This window comes from Mesoplodon mirus (assembly GCF_964341445.2).
Source record: "Mesoplodon mirus genome assembly, chromosome: 6".
In the NCBI taxonomy this organism is placed as follows: Eukaryota; Metazoa; Chordata; class Mammalia; order Artiodactyla; family Ziphiidae; genus Mesoplodon; species Mesoplodon mirus.
The window spans coordinates 141,164,254-141,181,935 of record NC_138982.1 but is presented as its reverse complement, the minus strand read 5'-3'; the positions used below and the strand labels follow the sequence as shown (position 1 = coordinate 141,181,935).

Sequence of the window (17,682 nt, the reverse complement as noted above, 5' to 3'; positions counted from 1 at the left end):
TCATTCTATAAAACCAAGTAACCCAGGAGTGTTAATGCAGTTTTAAAATATTACACTGGTAATCTTGCATATTCTAGCTTGCTAGCTATACCCAAAGTTTCCTAAGCTCTAACTGGATAGCAATTTGGTCTTATTGTTTATACTTAAATGTTCAAATTTCTTCAAAACTCTATATTATTTTGCAGTAATGTATAAAATTGCTAAATACTGATTTTATGGAAAGGCTTGTTCCACTTCTTTAAACAAGATGTTTCTAGCAACAGATTTCTGAGATTTTTTTTTTTTAATCTCAAGAGGCTCCCCCGACCCCAAATTAGCACTTAACTTTGTTACTATTTATTGATAGGGTTCCAGAATGTAAGCAATGCCCTCTAGTTTCAGCACAACTAAATCTAGGTGAATGGACTTTTTTTTTTTTTCCGTTGCAATACTGGGTATTTTCATTTAAACTATAGTATAGTGTCCCTTTTCTCTCCTGCTTGGATTAGTGCTCCGTTAACTTTGTCTCGATTAACTTTGAAAGAAGAGAACCAATTCAGAAATTACATACTTTGCTTATTAATGAAAGGCTATTTAAAACGAAAACAAACTTTGTATTAGAAATGGCCGTTTTAAAAAAGAAGCAACTATTTTTGCATTCTCATTAAGTCTTTTAGATCAGCTTGACAAGCATCAGCTTTTGAAATGTGACTTCCTATTGCCAGAGTAAAGGCTCATTTTTACAACACCGCGAAGCACTGTATTTCTTCCTGCCCTTCCATCCGCCCTCTGTCCACTGTCCCTAGGACGCCCCGGCCTGGCACCTACCTGGGGCGGTCGCGGTTTGAGGCCGGGTGCTTAATAAACCAAAGCTCACCCAGTCACTCCTGACGGAGAAGAAAACGGAAACGGATTTAACGAAGGAAAGGTAACCTGACTGCTTTCTTCCCGGAGCGCTGCAAACTGGGGCTGGGTCGGGCAAGCCCCTCCTCTGCCCGTTACCGGCCGGACAGGAGAAGGCCCCGCCCCCCGGCTCGCCTCTCGTTTCTCGCCTCTCTAGCCTGCAGTCATCCGATCTCTCGGTGGCCCCTCCGAGCTCAGGCGACGGAAGAAAAAACGCTCCGGGCTTGCGCCGCCGCAAGGACCGGGGCGCATGCGCGGGGGTGGTGCCTGGGGTGGGGGTCGGTGTGTGGCGGTGCTGAGAGACGCCTGCGCGGGGCGCTTGCGTCGTGCTGTGGAGCCGCAGTTTGGCCGGGAGGGTGTGAGGGTGGTTATGGCGGCCACGTTCTTCGGGGAGGTGGTGAGGGCGCCGTGCCGAGCTGGGACGGAGGACGAGGAGGAGGAGGAAGAGGAGGGGAGGAGGGAGACGCCCGAAGACGGGGAGGTCCGGCAGCAACTGGCGCGGAAGAGGTGAGGTCTTGGGCGCGCAGGAGCAGACGCGCACGCCCAGGGGTCGCGGCTGCTCCGCGCTCGGCACCGGTCCTCGGGGGGCACAGGGGGTCCAGACAGCTCCGGGGGTGCCGGGTGGAGGCGGCTCGCGGGGCCTGCTGCAGGCTCCGTGGAGCCGTCGGATCCTCGTGTCTTTAAAGGCATCCTTTAGCTTTGATGCAGGTCGTTTCCTGCGGGCTTGTTAGGTTTTCCAGCGCTGCAGGGCTGTCTTCCCGCCCCAGGTTTGTCCTGTCTTTGGTTTATGGACGTAAGACAGGTCTTTTAGAACTTTCTTCTCCGCCGCACACCTCAGTTAGCATTACGTGTCGGTAGCAGATGGATATGTCTTTTTAAAAAATGGATTATTTCCAAACACACAGACACTGGAGAAAATAGTAAAATGACACTTTAAGCCCATCCAGTCACGTAAGTTCAACAGTTATGAAGATTTTGCCACATTTATTTTATCTCCCTCCACCCCCTAGGTGGGTCCCAGTCACCGTGGCCTTTCACCGCTACAGTTTTCCGAATGCGTCTCAACGATATAGGCATTGTCTTACCTATGCTGTCATCCCCCTTGACAATTAATAATACTTTTTGGATACTGTTTAATAGCCAGTCCATGGTCAGATTTATGAAGTTGTCTCAGACGTGACATTTTACAGTGGGCTTCTGGAAATCAGAATCCTGGCCAGGCTCGCACCTTACATTTAGATGTTTCCTCTTTTGAGCTTCCTTTCGTTTGGAGCAGTCCCCCTCCTTTTTCACCCTGGCTGAGAGACTGATTGTCCTGCAGGATGTCCCATGCTCTGGATTTGCCTGATTGCTTCCTCTTGGTGTCAATTATGCAGATGTGTGTCCATCACCTGCATTTCCTGTAAAGGGAAGCTCCTTCTAAGAGGCTTGGTCAGTATTTTGCTGGCACGGATGCCTCGGAGGTGGTATCTGCAGTTTCTTACTGCACACTGTGCCCAGTTGTCCCACTTTTAGGGATGCTAAGATGGATCGATCAGTGGGTCAGCTGGACAGCTTGGTCCCTCTTGTACAGTTCTCCAGGAACTTTGCAGCAAAGGGTTTTTTTTACCTGTTAGTTATCGTCGCCTGAGTCCATTGTTTCCTTAGGATTATAATTATGTTCTTTATAGAATTAAAGTTTGCCTTTTACTTAATACAAAATCATACTTATAGTAGCCTTTTTGTCATAGTATATAGTACTGATTATATTTAAATTGCTTTCGTTTCGTCTTTCGTTTCTTGTGTTAGGGAGGTGCGGCTCCTTCGAAGACAAACAAAAACAACTTTGGAAGTTTCTCTGCTAGAAAAATATCCTTGCTCCAAGTTTATAATTGCTATAGGACATAATGCAGTAGGTAAGTGCAAGTGCATTAGACTACACGTTTTGTTGAAAGAGCAAAAGCTGAAGTTACTTATTTATTTCCACCATAGAAGATTTCAGATGTCTGCTACTTTTTTAGAAAAAGTCGTAGCAGAGTAACTTTGTATCTGAGTGAATTCTATCCCTGCTCATGCGGCACTGTCTTTTTGATAAGCTTGAAAAATGAGATTTAGAGGAAATATTCTTGGCTTTGGGAACTTACGAAGTCAAGGAAACACAGTTTCTAGTATACAGGTTTTCTTAGGCTTCTGGGCCTGTCGTGGCCAGACTGGGAGGGCAGCGGTGGCATGTGCAACACGGCCCCCCTTGTCACTGTGGTCCTTGTATGTTTTTGAGTTAACCAACTCCTTTAAAAACGTATGGAGCACTCTAAAAATGACAATAATAATTGCTCCATTTTTCAGTACTTGGCTTCTAAGATCTTCACATATATGAATTCATTTGGTAGGTTAAAGCCAGAACGGTGCAGAGTGCAGCTAGAACAACGCACACACACACACAAGTACACGAACCTGTATCGTTTTAGGGGGTTCACAGGCTTGGAGGAGAGCCTTGGGGAACCCCAGTGAAGACTCCTTGCACTGTAAGGTATCCCTAGTGCTTGTAGAGAGATCCTGGTAAATAACTGCTCACTCATTTACATGAGGTTCTCCTGGCCTGAGATTTTCCACAAGGCTGTTACAGTGCGAGTCTGGTAAAGTCCGTCAGCAAACCTGTCTTCTCGATTCCTGGCTCCAGTACCACCTGTACTCAGGGTGTGGCCTTTAACTTCTTGAGGCCTCAGTGTGTTCTTCTGCAAGATGGTGGTGTGCGTAAGGTTGATGGTCTCAATGGCTCTTTCAGCCCTGAGATTCTCAGGTAACTTGAATATCTTTTTTATTGAATAGAAAATGCAACTTGCGGAACCAAACACTAACTTATGCGAATTGTTTTTCACAGCATTTTTGTCATCATTCATCATGAATTCAGGAGTCTGGGAAGAAGTTGGTTGTGCTAAACTCTGGAATGAATGGTGTAGGACAGTGGACACTACACACCTGTCCCCCACAGAGGCTTTTTGTGTGTTTTATCACCTAAAATCGAATCCCTCGGTATGTGGGGCCTGACTTGTATGTTTAAGTGGGGTTCCTTAGGCATCATTTATGTAGTGTTCCTTTGAATTCCATGTTCCTTTATGTCTCCTTTTGGGCTGAGGAATTCTGCCTGTAGGCAGTGGTAGTAACCACTTTTTTGTCTGGTTCTTGTTTTTTTATTTTATTTTTATTTTTTAAAATTAAAAACAGAATTTTTTAAATTAAAAAACCTTTTTTTAATTGAAAAATGAGATTTAGAGGAAATATTCTTGAAGCATACTTGGTCAACAACGTTGTCACTTTTTTGTTTATATAAATGTTAATGTGGTGTGTTGGTAAACTTCTGAGGAAATTCTGAAATAACTTTTTTAGAAACAAACCAGAAACATTAGATATTTAAACTTTGCCCTCATTCAAAGAATGATTTAAGCTGGCAAAGGTAAACATGGAAAAACGCGTACTCGCTGTGGAAGCAGGGAGTTCTGCTTTGTTGCTGTATACCCACCCGGTATTCAGCCAATGCTGAGCACAGCCTAGGGACTCAGTTACCATTGAGCAAATGGATGCTTCGTGCATTCTAAATACAGTTCTGTTGACCTTAAGCTTTCATCCTCACCTGATTCATCCTGATGTTTTTTTTTTTCTTTTGGCCGCTCCCCTTGGCTTTCGGAATCTTAGTTCCCCGACCAGGGATCAAACCCGTGCACCCTGCAGTGGAAGTGCAGAGTCTTAACCACTGGACCGCCAGGGAATTCCTAATTCATCCTGATTTTTTAAGTTATGAAAGATAACTCTGTAGCTGTTGCCTAGTGATTTCATTGGAACCGTTTGTCCTAATCCTATCCTTGGGTTCATTGAGAGAAAGCAGTGTCCTGGGCGGTTTGGGAGACAGGTCAGGCAGGTGAGGTGGCCGGGCAGGTGATGTCTGTCTCGCCACCTGCTTGTCTGACAGAGTGCCGTTCCACAGCTGCTGAGTGCTTGAACAGAGGCCAGGGGCAGGGATTCAGACAATGCAAGAAGTCAGTAATTCCATAATACTATAATGTTAGCCTTGAAAACTATAAAATTTGATTTTGTAATACTTACAGTTTGTTTTTGTAATATGTTATCCAAAGTTATTAAAGTTTACATAAGGATTTTTGTAAACATCCAGTATTTATAGGAAATAATAAGGAAACTAAGCTTTTTTTTTTTTTTTAAGATTTTTTGATGTGAACCATTTTTAAAGTCTTTGTTGAATTTGTTACAATATTGCTTCTGGTTTATGTTTCGGATTTTTGGTCCCGAGGCATGTGGGATCTTAGCTCCCTGACCAGGGATCGAACCTGTACTCTCTGCATTGGAAGGCGAAGTCTTAACCACTGGACTGCCAAGGAAGTCCCAAAGCATGTTCTTTATCTGATCCTTAGTGGAAAGTTTTCACTCTAGAATACATCATGGAGGTAAAGCAGTAGAAATTTCTGTTACTGCATTTAGTTATACCATTGATTGGTTGGATGTCTCTTGACTATCCAGAATCTTTGTGTCTTTCTCTTCCCCCTATCCCTGGGCCCCCTTTTTCCCTCTTGTGCTGCTGCTGCTTTTTTTTTTTTTTTTTTTTGGCCACACCACACTGCATGTGAGATCTTAGTTCCGCCCAACCAGGGATCGAACCCGTGCCCCCGAAGTGGAAGTGCAGAGGCTTAACCGCCGGATCACCAGGGAAGTCCTTGTGTTTCATTTTTTCCCACTTGTGTCATTAAGTGTTAGTGTTTCTGGCGATATTTCAATAGAAGACAAAGTTGACTTTTATGGATGCTATCATTCCACAAGCATTAATAATCAGGAATGTCATCCTTTTACAGCATTGTGCATTGCATGTTTTCACTTCAAGCACATGGTCTGGACATGGTTTCTAGAATAATATCGCCTTCCAGGCATCAGCAGTGTCCTGGGGTGCCGCTGGGCTGAGATGCTGCTGGGCTGCTGTCCTGACAGCACTTAATGTTTCTGTAAGGCTTTTTGAGTTTGATCTTCACAGTGTGTGGCACCACCCAGCCCCGGAAGGACGGCAGGCCTGGCGTCGTCTCTGTTTTACAAATAGGCCTCCGATAGTACTTACTGAAAGTATCTGTAGAATCTCCTGTGCCAGCCCTCACAGTTGCTCTGTCAATGTGCACTTTTCTCTGATACTAATTGCCAGTAGTGACTTGATTCTTAAATTTTAAATTTTAAAGAAAAATAAGTAAGGCAGTAGCAGATTAAGCAAAACAAGTGTTATCCAGAGGTTATGTTGGGGTTCACGTGATATGCATATGATGACAGTGTGGGGGGGGTGTTACATTTATTTGACCTGACAGAAAACTCGGGATTTGACTTTCAGGTTGTGCTCTGTCAGTGTAGTTGCTACGTTGCTGAAGATCAGCAGTATCAGTGGCTGGAAAAGGTAAGAGGGATTCTGGGGTTGTTACTTTATCAAGGTTCAGTTTCTTTACACTTAAACCCTTGTAGTCACATGTTGAGGCGGGGTAAGCATTTGCTTTTTCCCTTAGAAATATAGTAGGAGTTTGTTATAGAATATAAAGAATAAAAGAACTAATTTGGCAAATGTGATCAGCAATGTGCTAACGATCATTGGTCACAGAAACATAAGCCATAGTTGGAACAAGTTACCCCCATGAAACAGAGCAGGGTTGCAGCCACGGGTGAAAACGGGCTGTGCTGACGATGCTGCCCGGAAGCGCAGGGACGGGAGGTGGGAAACTGGGTTCCTGGGGTTGGCTCTCAGCTGACACTCACACCGGGGTTTCATCCATTTTTCGTAGCATTAGAATGGATCAGTTGAGGCTTCATTTTGTGGGAAAATTGAGCACATGGTATGTGTCCACTAAAACAAATTTTTCAGTGAAGAACTTAACTCAGAAATTTTAGAGAATTTTGGTAGTTGCAGGTTATTATTATTTTTTAATTATTTATCTACTTATTTTTGGCTGCATTGGGTCTTCATTGCTGCGCGCACTTTCTCTAGTTGCGGCGAGTGGGGGCTACTCCTCGTTGCAGCGCGCGGGCTTCTCATTGCGGTGGCTCCTCCTGTTGCAGAGCATGGGCTCTAGGCGCACGGGCTTCAGTAGTTATGGCTCGTGGGCTCTAGAGCACAGGCTCAGTAGTTGTGGCACGTGGGTTTCAGTAGTTGTGGCTCATGGGCTCTAGAGCACAGGCTCAGTAGTTGTGGCGCACGGGCTTAGTTGCTCCGCGGCAGGTGGGATCTTCCTGGACCAGGGCTCGAACCCGTGCCTCCTGCACTGGCAGGCGGATTCTTAACCATTGCTCCACCAGGGAAGTCCAGTTGGTAGTTGGAGGTTATTTTTAAATGAAATAGCCCTTTTAGATACGTCTTTTCAACATTGCAACTTAAATCTTAGGCATGTTTTTATGTAGGTATTACAATTAAGTTCATTAGAAATAAAAAATTTGGTGTACATCTGCTTTAAACCAGATTGGCATACTTAGAAACATTTATTAAAAGTTATTCAATGCATTTTATTAAATGTGGAATTTTCTAATAAGATCTGTGGATCTTATGGTTGTATATGTGATTTTATGCTGTGTACCTATGTGTATTTTCTAGAGAGAGGGTCCATAGCTTTCAACAGATCTCAGAAGGGTAGGAAACTGCCATATTAATTTGTATTGTTAATTTATGTAGGGCGTTTTATTATTTTTTACTGTGGAACAGCTTTTCTCTCTCAGACTTGAAAAAATGTAGAACTATGCATTTCCAAAACAGAATTTTTTAATCAGTATTTTTTCCCCCGGGGATACTCTTTGGGTCCCCCTGCTGTTTGGTTCATGTCAGCCGCATAATCCTGATAATCACACACAGTCCAACAGTTGTCAAGTATTGTGGCTTCAGATGATAAGTATTTTAGAGAGGATGATAAATCAGGCCTTGTGAGTAATGTTATAGCCCTTAAATGGGATGTATCTGCTGACAAATGTATGTGGTGTTAAGTTTTGTGTTTATTTATAAAGCTGCACTTTAATTAAAGTAGCCTTATAAATCACTTATGGCACATAATATAAAATCTTCAGTTCCCTTGCTATTTGAAATAGCCATTTTGTTCTCTTCATAAAATATTTTCAAACAAGGTGCAATGACCTAAAATTTACTCTTTTTTCCTTAAAAGATAGCTGCTTTTTTTTTTTTTTCCTTACATCACCAAAGATTTTAAAAGCTGGAAGGGTCCCTGGAAATCCATGAAATACCAACTTAGGTGGACATTGAGGTCTTGAGCGATTGGAACTTAGTCTACAATTGAAATAAATTTAAAAGCGAATTTAAGAATCATTTGCACTGGTAAAACACTGTTACGAGTGCAGCTTGCAAGTGATGTTCTTAGAAACATCCTTAATACAGTGTTCTTGAACCTATTATATTAGCGAAAGGATCACTTCCTGTTGCTGATACAACACTAGTCTAACTGGAGCGTTCTTAGAGATACCTGTGTTAGAAGAGATCTTGATCACATCACTTTATCCAGTAAAGAATGGGTATCACTCCCATTCACTTCTATTCAGTGTAACACTGTTCTCAACACTGATGGCAGGTAGTGATCTTAGAGACAGAACACACTGGAACAAACCAAAAAGAATACTTTGCAGGCATCTGTGGCGGGCGGGAGAGGGCATACACGAACAGGTGCTCATAGCTGAGTGACTGCCTTACCTGCCGTGGCATCCCTGGCTGTTAGTGGCTCTGCTTCCTTTGTTCCTGACTTCATTTAATCCAGATCACATCCCCCTCAGGTAAGTAGTCCTTAGTTCACAGGTGAGGAAGGTAACTTGGAGAAGGTTACCCAACTAGACCCAGGTGACGGCACAGCAAAGCATGGGTTTTGTTTTTCCATGGACAGTTCCCCCCCTGCAAGGGGTGTGTGTGTGTGTGTGTATGAATGGTGTAGATAAACAACTAGAGGGATGTTTCTATTCTGTCACAAAATTATATGTATATGTTTTGATTTGAAATCAATTTTGTGCTAGGTTTTTGGCTCTTGTCCAAGGAAGAATATGCAAGTCACCATTCTTACATGTCGACATGTTACTGACTATACAACTTCAGAGTCTACCAGCAGTCTTCATACTCCTTTCCTGAAAGCCCTAAAAACACAGAATTTCAGAGAGCCTCCTTGCTGTTCACTGCTAGAACAACCAAATTTCGTACATGACCTTCCCGCAGCAGGTGGTGTTACAGTGCCTCATGTTCACATTTTATCTTGTTATTGCTTTATTCGTACTTATTAGTTGGACTAGTAGGGGTCTTTTTGGGGTAGTTTGTTAATGATGATCGATACCATTGCATTGCTGTGTGTCCTCACTGATTGCTCTAGTTGCTGGTATATTCTGTTTGGTTTGTGTGTTGAAACTTTCCAGACCCACAGTTGTATGAGGGCAGCTCAGGGTTCTTAACTGTTAGCTTCGGAGTTGCCGTTTCTTTTTGGTCTTTGATAACTCACCATGGAAGCCAGTGTTAGATGTAAATTGTTGGTGTATGAGAAGTTGGTAAAGTATGTTTTAATTGTCAGAATAGAAGCTTCAGATATTGAATTTTGGTAGTTGCTTCAATAGTTTTTTATTCCTGTTACCAATTATACCCTAACATCATATCAAATTATGGTTGTCACTTTTTAGTGACTAATATGTTATAATATATAATTCAGTGTTATTTGTTAATAAATAAAAGGTTTTTAACTTTAAATGTTAAGTTTACTAGAATAAATGGCTAAATATTTTACATTATGCGTTGTATATTTATTATTTACATTTAATTTACTTTAGTCAGCAAAATTTTAATCTTGTGTCTTAGCTAACCCAGATGTGTCTCAGTAGTATGTTCAGAAAATGCAATATAAACATACTTGTAAAAGCAAGAGATAACTTAGGAAAATAAACTGGCTTTGAAAGAAAATGTGCATTATAATTGGTTCAAAATGTCAGTAAATGCTTTGATTAAAAGAGGCAACAGAGACGACTCTTTTTAAAAGCAGCCTTTATGAGTTAGAGGTATTTAATTTCAAAATCATATAACAGAAAACTTAAGTGATTTTTTTCTTGTATATTCATAGTTCTGAGTTACTGTCAAGTATGGAAAATCTCTGCAATTCTGTACTTATGTTATACTGATGTGATGAAATTAGACCTAATCACAGTTGAAGCTTTTAAGCCTGTACTTTCTTCCAGAAGCTTGAAAAGTTTGGTTAAGGTAAGGTTTTATCTCATTGACTTAATTGCTGAGTTACTATAATGAACTTAGTAACAAACATAAATGTATGGTATCAGTGTGAAACCTAAGCAGCACGCAAAGATCCTTTTTTCTCCACATAAAGAGAAAACTGCTGGTCTGGCAGTTTGAATTTGATTGTCACATATTCTTCTAGATATACTTCTGTAACTTGGAGGATATTTTGTTCATGTTTTGTCAGGATAGATCAGTGCTTTAAATCCCAGATGTTTGTGTGGAAAGATGTTTTCACTGTTCAAGAAGTTTCTGTAACTAATTAATTTGGAAGGTGTAATTTTTGAGAAGGCACTTTTGAGCACAGTATGGATCAAATTATCGTCATGTTTATTCACTTAATTTTGCATGGGACTAGATGAGATAAATCTGTTCCCTGTTCTCAGTCTGGGTATATCTGTGGGCTCCTTTCCCAGAAAAATACATATGGGAACATGTATAGAAAAGTTTTGCCAGTAATTTCAGGTAGTTTAGGAACTCCAGTCCTCTCCCTAACAGATGAGCTGAAAGTCCGTGGGCTCCTGGTTTAAGAACTTCTTCCTTAAAGGGAAGAGATTGTAACAACATTGTTGCGGGTTGGAAGCCTTGTTTTATTGTAGAATGGCCATTAGGGTTAGGGCAGCTTTTCTTGTAAGTTCTGTTGGCGTCATCTTGTCTCATAGCTCTCATAAATTAGTCAGATTGTCAACTCCGTGGGAACGTTTTCCCTTTTGGTGTCCCCAGATCATCCTGAATATGATGTGTACAAGGCCCTCAGCCATTTGTTGAATTAGTAAGAGTGAAACTGTAGCTTAGTATAATTCAAGTATATCTTTCAGAGGAGCTAGAGCCAAGGATAATCTTTCAGACAAATGGAGTTATTTTGTACTTAGCATCTCCTTCCGAGGATATAGTAACTAATTATGTTGCTTGCACCTGTAGTTAACCGACTGGCTCTTCCCACTTTGTTGAGAGCAGGGGCCACGGCCATTGTGTCTCCTCTGGGCACTTTCATTGGAGCATCTTTGCCACAGACATCGTGGCTGCAAGCATGTTCACTGCAGAAATTTTCATCACATAACTAATTGTCTGAAAGGCAGTTTGCCATAAAAGATAAAATAACGAAAAATAAAAGAGGGACGTTAAAAAGGACAGAGTGAAGCATGAGAAATGAATAAAAAATTTAGAAAGATTTTATTGCAAAATACAAAATATTTGAATACATGTAAAATGTCTGTAAATTTATGGCGGTACTGTGCAAATAACAGATTCTGTGGGTTGTACGTAAGCTCTTGTCTTCCAAGTTGTACATACGTGTGAGCATACGCGTGTGTATGTATATATACGTATACATATGTGTGCGCGTGCGTGCACACACACACACACATAGGCTTGTTGATTTGTCTCTTCTTGCACCTTTTCTTTTTCACCGAAATTTCTTCCTTCATTAAGAGAGGTATCAGCTTCCAAGCCTGGGATGCATATGTGTGACCTGAGCCTCCTCATTGCCTTGTGAAACCTTTTCTGCACTGTTTGTTCTTGGCCTGTTGTCACATGTCCACTGGGGGACGTTCTAAGCAGTATGGGAAGTGTGGACTCCACTCTGCCCTTCAAATCACCGAAGGATTTGTGAACCGGTGTGTTACCGTTTTCCAGTGTCGTACACGATCTGGCTTTATCCCCTCCTGTCTCACGCTTCCCCTGAGTTCTGTCACCGTACTTTCTGTCAGGTCGACGTGCATAGTTGTCACGATCCCCTGTTTTAAGACGCCAGGTCTGCTTGTCACCCTGCACACTGTCATGAGGGCCAAGACCTAAGTGACTTAGAGAGTCCTGTGTCACAGAGAGGCCCAGACTGTCTACCAGTTGTTCCGTCTTTCGTAGCAGAAGTGCCGTGTGGCATTGGCCCCGCGGTGAGCATAGAGAGGAGCTGGCGGCTTCAGCAGGAGGGCCGGCGGGTTCTGCTCGTGCTGCGGTCGGTGCTCAGGGCACAGGCGCTCCAGGGGCATCTGCACTCATTCTCAGACTTGCAAAGCATCTGCCGTGTGGCGTTTAAGTCAACTTCCAGGGTCTAAAAATATTCTTTGGAGAGGAAATTTAATTAGCTTTTTTGAAGTGGCTCTTTGAAGGGTGCTGTGTTCTTAATGACCAGATACAGTCATCCTGGCTTAGGTCATCTCTTCTGTCCTTCTCAAAGTGGTATTTGGTCAACAAAATGGAATTCTCTTGCACGCCTGCCGCGTGGACCCCACGGTGCTGGGTGGTCCACAGCCTGGAGGTGGCGCAGGCGGCCGCTGTGCCAGGTGCCGGCCAGGGTGGGGGGATGGGGGCGAGGCTGACCCGAGGAGAGACCCCACGGGGAGGGTGGCCCTCCAGCCGGACTGGAAGGGTGGGTGAGTCCTAAGGGGAGGAATGTGCAGGGGGAGGCGGCATGAGCACGAAGTTGGCAAGTTCAGGGTGCGTTTGAGGAGCGCGGTGGGGAGCGTGGCGTCGGGGTGCAGACGGGCGTGAGCGCAGGTGGGCCAAGCAGAGTGTCGTGTCCGTCTGAGGGCTGTAGGCTCCCGGGAGGCCTGGGGTCCCGGTAGAGCTTCGGGCGGGGGCTGGGGGGGGGACACGCTCGATGTCCCGTCTGCCGAGCGAGGAGGTGAGAGGCGGGGCCTGTCACGTTGGGTGCCCTTCTCTGCTTCTGCCTCGAGAGTGTGCCTTGCACCTGACTGAATGCTCAGCCTCACTATATGAACGCCTTTTTTCTCTCCTTCCAGAATATTCCCCAGAGCACAGAGATACTGAAGAAGTTGATGACAACCAATGAGATTCAGAGTAACATTTACACATGATTCCAAAGATCGTTTTGTAGAGTATATCACCCGTCCGTTCCTATAAGGGGAGCGGCGTGTACTGTTTTGTAGGTTACTTTTTTTTCAGGGGGTATTTTGAGGATGTTAACAGAATAAACTTATTTTAAATTCATTGTAGTTTTTGTCCCTTTTTTATGGTGGTACTGTTCACACCTGAAATAAGCCAGGCGTTTTTCTTTATCCACTAGGTGGGAGTGTTGTTTTATTTGAATATTTTAAGGTAATAGAGTTAAGTTGTTAAAAAGCTACAGATAGCGACAGGTTTTATAATATGGAAAAGTATATACTTTGGTGCAAAAATTCTGTATGAAACCTGAAAGTTGATGATCTATTGGTGATTCTTGTTACTTGGAAAGGTTCTATTTTATGAGTTCTTCAGTTGTTTTTTTTGTTTGTTTGTTTTCTGAATAAAAATCAAAGTTATATATTTACTCACAGTGAAACCAAAAAATTTGTGTTTCCTCACTTTCAGTAATATCTCACACTAGCCTCTTTACGCAGACTTTCTGGGCTCTTTTGCAAGGTTATTGTGTCGATGTCCCCAGCTCTACTGCGGTAGAGTATTACACTAGAATGTGACTAGATCGTGAGCTCCAAGGAGCCACACTGCTTCACAGACCCACAAACTCAACTGTAACCTGCATCAGTGAAGATAAATTTTAAGATGGTGGAGTGGAGAAGTGCTCCTTGTGTCTTGTTCCTTTCCTCCTATTTCGTTACTGAGTCACTGATGTTAGATTTAGACAGCTTACGCATTTCTGTCTTCTAGATTCAGTGTATTTGTTGCTACTGGTTGGAGGTGGGCAGGGGAGACTCTGTTGGCCCCCCCAAGTAAGCTCGGTTTCTCTCATAGTCAAGTGCTGTGAGGCTTATGCGCAGCACACGTGAATGTGCCTGGGTGATAGAAACGGAAATATTTTACTTCTTGCAAGAGTGTATGTATCCATTCAGCACTGCGTTTGTAGAGCCCTGAGGTAACACTGGGTTCTGGCCCCAGCTGGAGCTGGAGTCTTTTCCTGCCCTGAGGGTTAGTGTGGAAAGTAAGGAAGATCCATCCTGGAATGAGCCTATGTTCAGATCTCAGGGCAGCCCTTACAGGCTGGTGACCTCAGGCAGATGCCTTCAAGCAGGGCAGATGCCCAGTTTCCTCATCTGTAAACTGCAGGTAAAACTAGAAATCAGGGACTTCCCTGGTGGCGCAGTGGTTAGGTTAGGACTCCGTGCTCCCAATGCAGGGAGCCTGGGTTCGATCCCTGGTCAGGCACCTAGCTCCCACGTGCGTGCCGCAACTAAGAACTGGCACAACCAAAAAAAAAAAAAAACACTAGAAATCAAAGTTTAATGAATTAATGTAAATGTGCAGTCATTGTTATTTCCCTCGAGTCTCATGTTTTCACCTGCCTGTTGAGGAGGATTCTCTCTGCTTACATTGTTGGGTGGTTGTAAGAATAAAAATATAAAAATGCTTTTGATGAACAGTAGAGTGGTATTTCCACACACACACACACACACACACACTTGTGTACACACATCCCGAAGATGCCGACCTCGTGGTGCAGCCGGGAGGAGGCCATTTCCTTCTCAGCACTCCTCTCACCAATCTGAGGACCACAGTTCTTGGCGATGTAGAGCGGCCAGGAGTGGAGTAGTTGGAAAAGTTTCATCAGGAGTGATCCTGGGAAAACCATAAAAACAGATAGCCTGGTATGGTGGTTTCTCATTAATTTTGGTAAAGAAAGAATCACAGGCGGCCTCAGCTATCCAGGAATAAGCCTCTGCAAGAAGCAGCAGGTGGCAGCTGCGGGAGATGGGTCATCAGTGCAGCAGAGGGGGCCATAGTGAAAAGCGAGATACCAGAGACTTGGTGTAGGGTGTGCGGGTCCACAGCCCTGCGCGGGGGGCGCGGGAGGTGTCGGGGAGACTCAGAGCTCACAGACTTGGGAGGCCGCCTTTTCCGGGCAGACGTCGGGCTTGGGTAGGGTTCCCATTCAAAGGGGAGTAGCCGAAACAACATACGTGGGCCCCACGAAGAGAACTGGTGATGTAAAGGATAGGAAACTGCCTTAAAAATACAGAAGAGCATTCTATTGAAAACTATAGAAAATGGCTGTTTTTTAAAATTCAGGGACTTTGGATTTTTCTGAAAGAATGAGAATGTATGAGATGAAGCTAGCTGAAAGGAAAATTTGAGAACTGCATAGAAGATTCTGAAAGAGACAAAATTTTACCTTTAGAATTAAAATCGGTATCATATAGAAGTAAAGGGCAGAAGGAGTGCAGTGTGTAATCTGAAGTGTATATACTGTCCCATGTATATACTGTCCCATGTATATACTGTCCCAGTATACCATACAGAGCCATTATGTTGGAGGCTAAGCTGAGGTGGTGTCCTTAGTTGCCGAAGGACAGAAATGGAAAGAGAACACAAGGTGGCACGAGGTAGCTTGCCTCCAACATGTAGGTAGTGTCCTGGTGAAGGGATCAGATCAAGGCAGTAGTGAATGACAAGGAACAGAGATTTTTCCGAAGTGAAGAAAGGCTTTGAGTCTGTAAATTCAAAGCGCCCCATCAGGGGTAAGAACGAAGACATAAAAAGCTAGAAGTACTGAACCTAGAGGCCAAAGTGCCAGGTGGATAAGGGCAAAATGATAACTTGTCCACTAGCTATTACTGCCTAATACTCACATTTGAACTTGGAGACTAAATGCAGCCACCATCCCTTTCTTGAGTCTGCAGGTTGGATGAGTGATCCTGGTCAGCTGGTCTTGGCTCCTGCATCTGTGGTCAGGTGTCTGATGTGAGTTGACTGAGTCCTGGCTGCTCTGGGATGGCCTCAGCTGGTGTGGTTTGGCTTTCTTCCATGTGTCACTCCTGTTCCCCCAGCAGACAAGCCTGGGTCAGGGCTGTCTAGGCATTTCTCATGGTGATTACAGAGCAGCAAGAGAGGGAACAGAAAGGAGCAAGTGCTTCTTTAAATTTCTGTATCAAGTTTGCTGTAATCCCCATGGTCACATCCAGACAGTATGGGGGAGGGGGGCACCATCAAAAGGTGTGGATGGGGCGGGGACGAGGGGCCGTGAGAAGTTGGGGCCGTTAATTTTGCCTGGTCTGCCCTCTGACCACAGTTACTCATGCCCCTTGCACGTGCAAAATATGTGCATCCCAGTCCTAGGACACCCAGCGTCTCGTCCAGTATCCGGCTTGAAGTCTAGGATCTTGTAACCTAGATCAGGTCTAGATGCATCTTCTACGGAAACCAACAAACCAAGAAGACAAGGTGTCTGTTCTCTGTACACCCAGTGCACGGCGGTGAGACAGGGACAGGCCGTCTGCAGGAAGTGCTTCCATTTGAAAGGGCAAAGGCTAGGACATAGGCCGTAGGCACTGGTCTGTACCAGCTCTGAAATTCCGCTGGGCAAATAGTGCCCAGCTCCCCTGCCCTGGGAGTGAGAAGTGTTCCTTGCCGAGGCCCAGTTTCTGTCCTCTGGCAGAGCCTCTTCAGTCTCATTCTCAGCCTTTATCTAAGGTGTCCTTTTTCCATCTCATGCCTTGTCTACTCTCAAAGAAATGACCTTTGTTAGCAGCTCTGTAGCTTTCTGATTCATAGAAAGATGAGTGCCTGAAATACAACACCCTTAAAACATTGTGGGCTTTCTATGTATCTTTTTTTTTGGCCGCTCTGCAGTTTGCGGGATTGTAGTTCCCTGACCGGGGATTGAACCCATGTCCCCTGCAATGGAAGCGTGGTGTCCTAACCACGAATTCCCTCTATGTATATAATCATAGTTTGTTCCATGCTCCAAACATCACACTGTCAACAACTGTGAAGGGTCAGGGATTTTGCTGACTTGCAAACTTACAGGTAAGCCTGCCACAATTTCCTGGATCCTGGTATAGACTTGAGACCCTGGGATAGAGACAAAGGACTGTATTACAGCATAGCATGAAGCCTGTGCTTCTTGTTTGTATCGGTTTCACCTGTCCCCCTCAAGTCCTACAAGGGTGATGCAGAACCATCCAGGTGGATACTGTGATCGCAGGGGGTCTGCATCACCACTGAGGACCCTCAGGCTTAGGGAATCCAGATCTTTTATGATGGACAGCAAGCAAACCTGTCTTTTCTCTGTAGGAAACATTATTTCACTGGACATTAAGCAGATTTGCCCTTTGCTCTAGGAGACACCATCTCTACCAAGACCGTCTGCTCTACAAACAGCCTTGAAAAGATAGCATCTCTGCTCTTAACAAGTGCAGATATGTGAGACTTCTCTCCCAATAGTATTCACTCCTCTCATCTACACCGCCCCTCCAGCCACTGAGCAATCTGACCAACAGGATTTGCTAACAGCTTGGATGGATGGAGGAGCCAGGGTGAACCTCAGGTCTGTGTTCTCAGCACCTAGTAGAGTGGAGTTACATCAGCCGAGGCGGGGCTGCTTGCAGGTTAAGGAGAGAAGCCCAGTGTGGTTCTGGGTATACGTTTGAGGTGTCAGCTGGGTGTTCAGCTAGAGATGTTGAGTTGGACACCGGCTGGGGTTTGGGAGACAGGTCCCGGCTGGCGGCTAAAGATGGGAATCATCGGCAAAGGGACCATTTAGTGCCTTGGGGCTGGGTGAGATCACCAGGCAATGTGTACAAGGGACTGAGGTTTGAGCCCCGGGGCCCTGCAGTGTCAGTGGTCAGGGAGATCCTGGGAGA

The 17,682-nt window shown here is 44.3% G+C and overlaps 1 protein-coding gene across 1 annotated transcript; it reads left to right on the top strand.

The window, feature by feature from the left end:
* The first annotated feature begins 1,175 nt into the window (after positions 1-1,175).
* Positions 1,176-13,096, top strand: PSMG1 (proteasome assembly chaperone 1). The gene is made up of 7 exons (XM_082624668.1): positions 1,176-1,389; positions 2,671-2,777; positions 3,743-3,894; positions 6,239-6,301; positions 8,896-9,094; positions 9,978-10,114; positions 12,889-13,096. Exons 1-7 carry the CDS (start codon positions 1,253-1,255, stop codon positions 12,961-12,963), a joined length of 870 nt encoding a protein of 289 aa, XP_082480794.1. The 5' UTR covers positions 1,176-1,252; the 3' UTR covers positions 12,964-13,096.
* Positions 13,097-17,682: the final 4,586 nt, after the last annotated feature.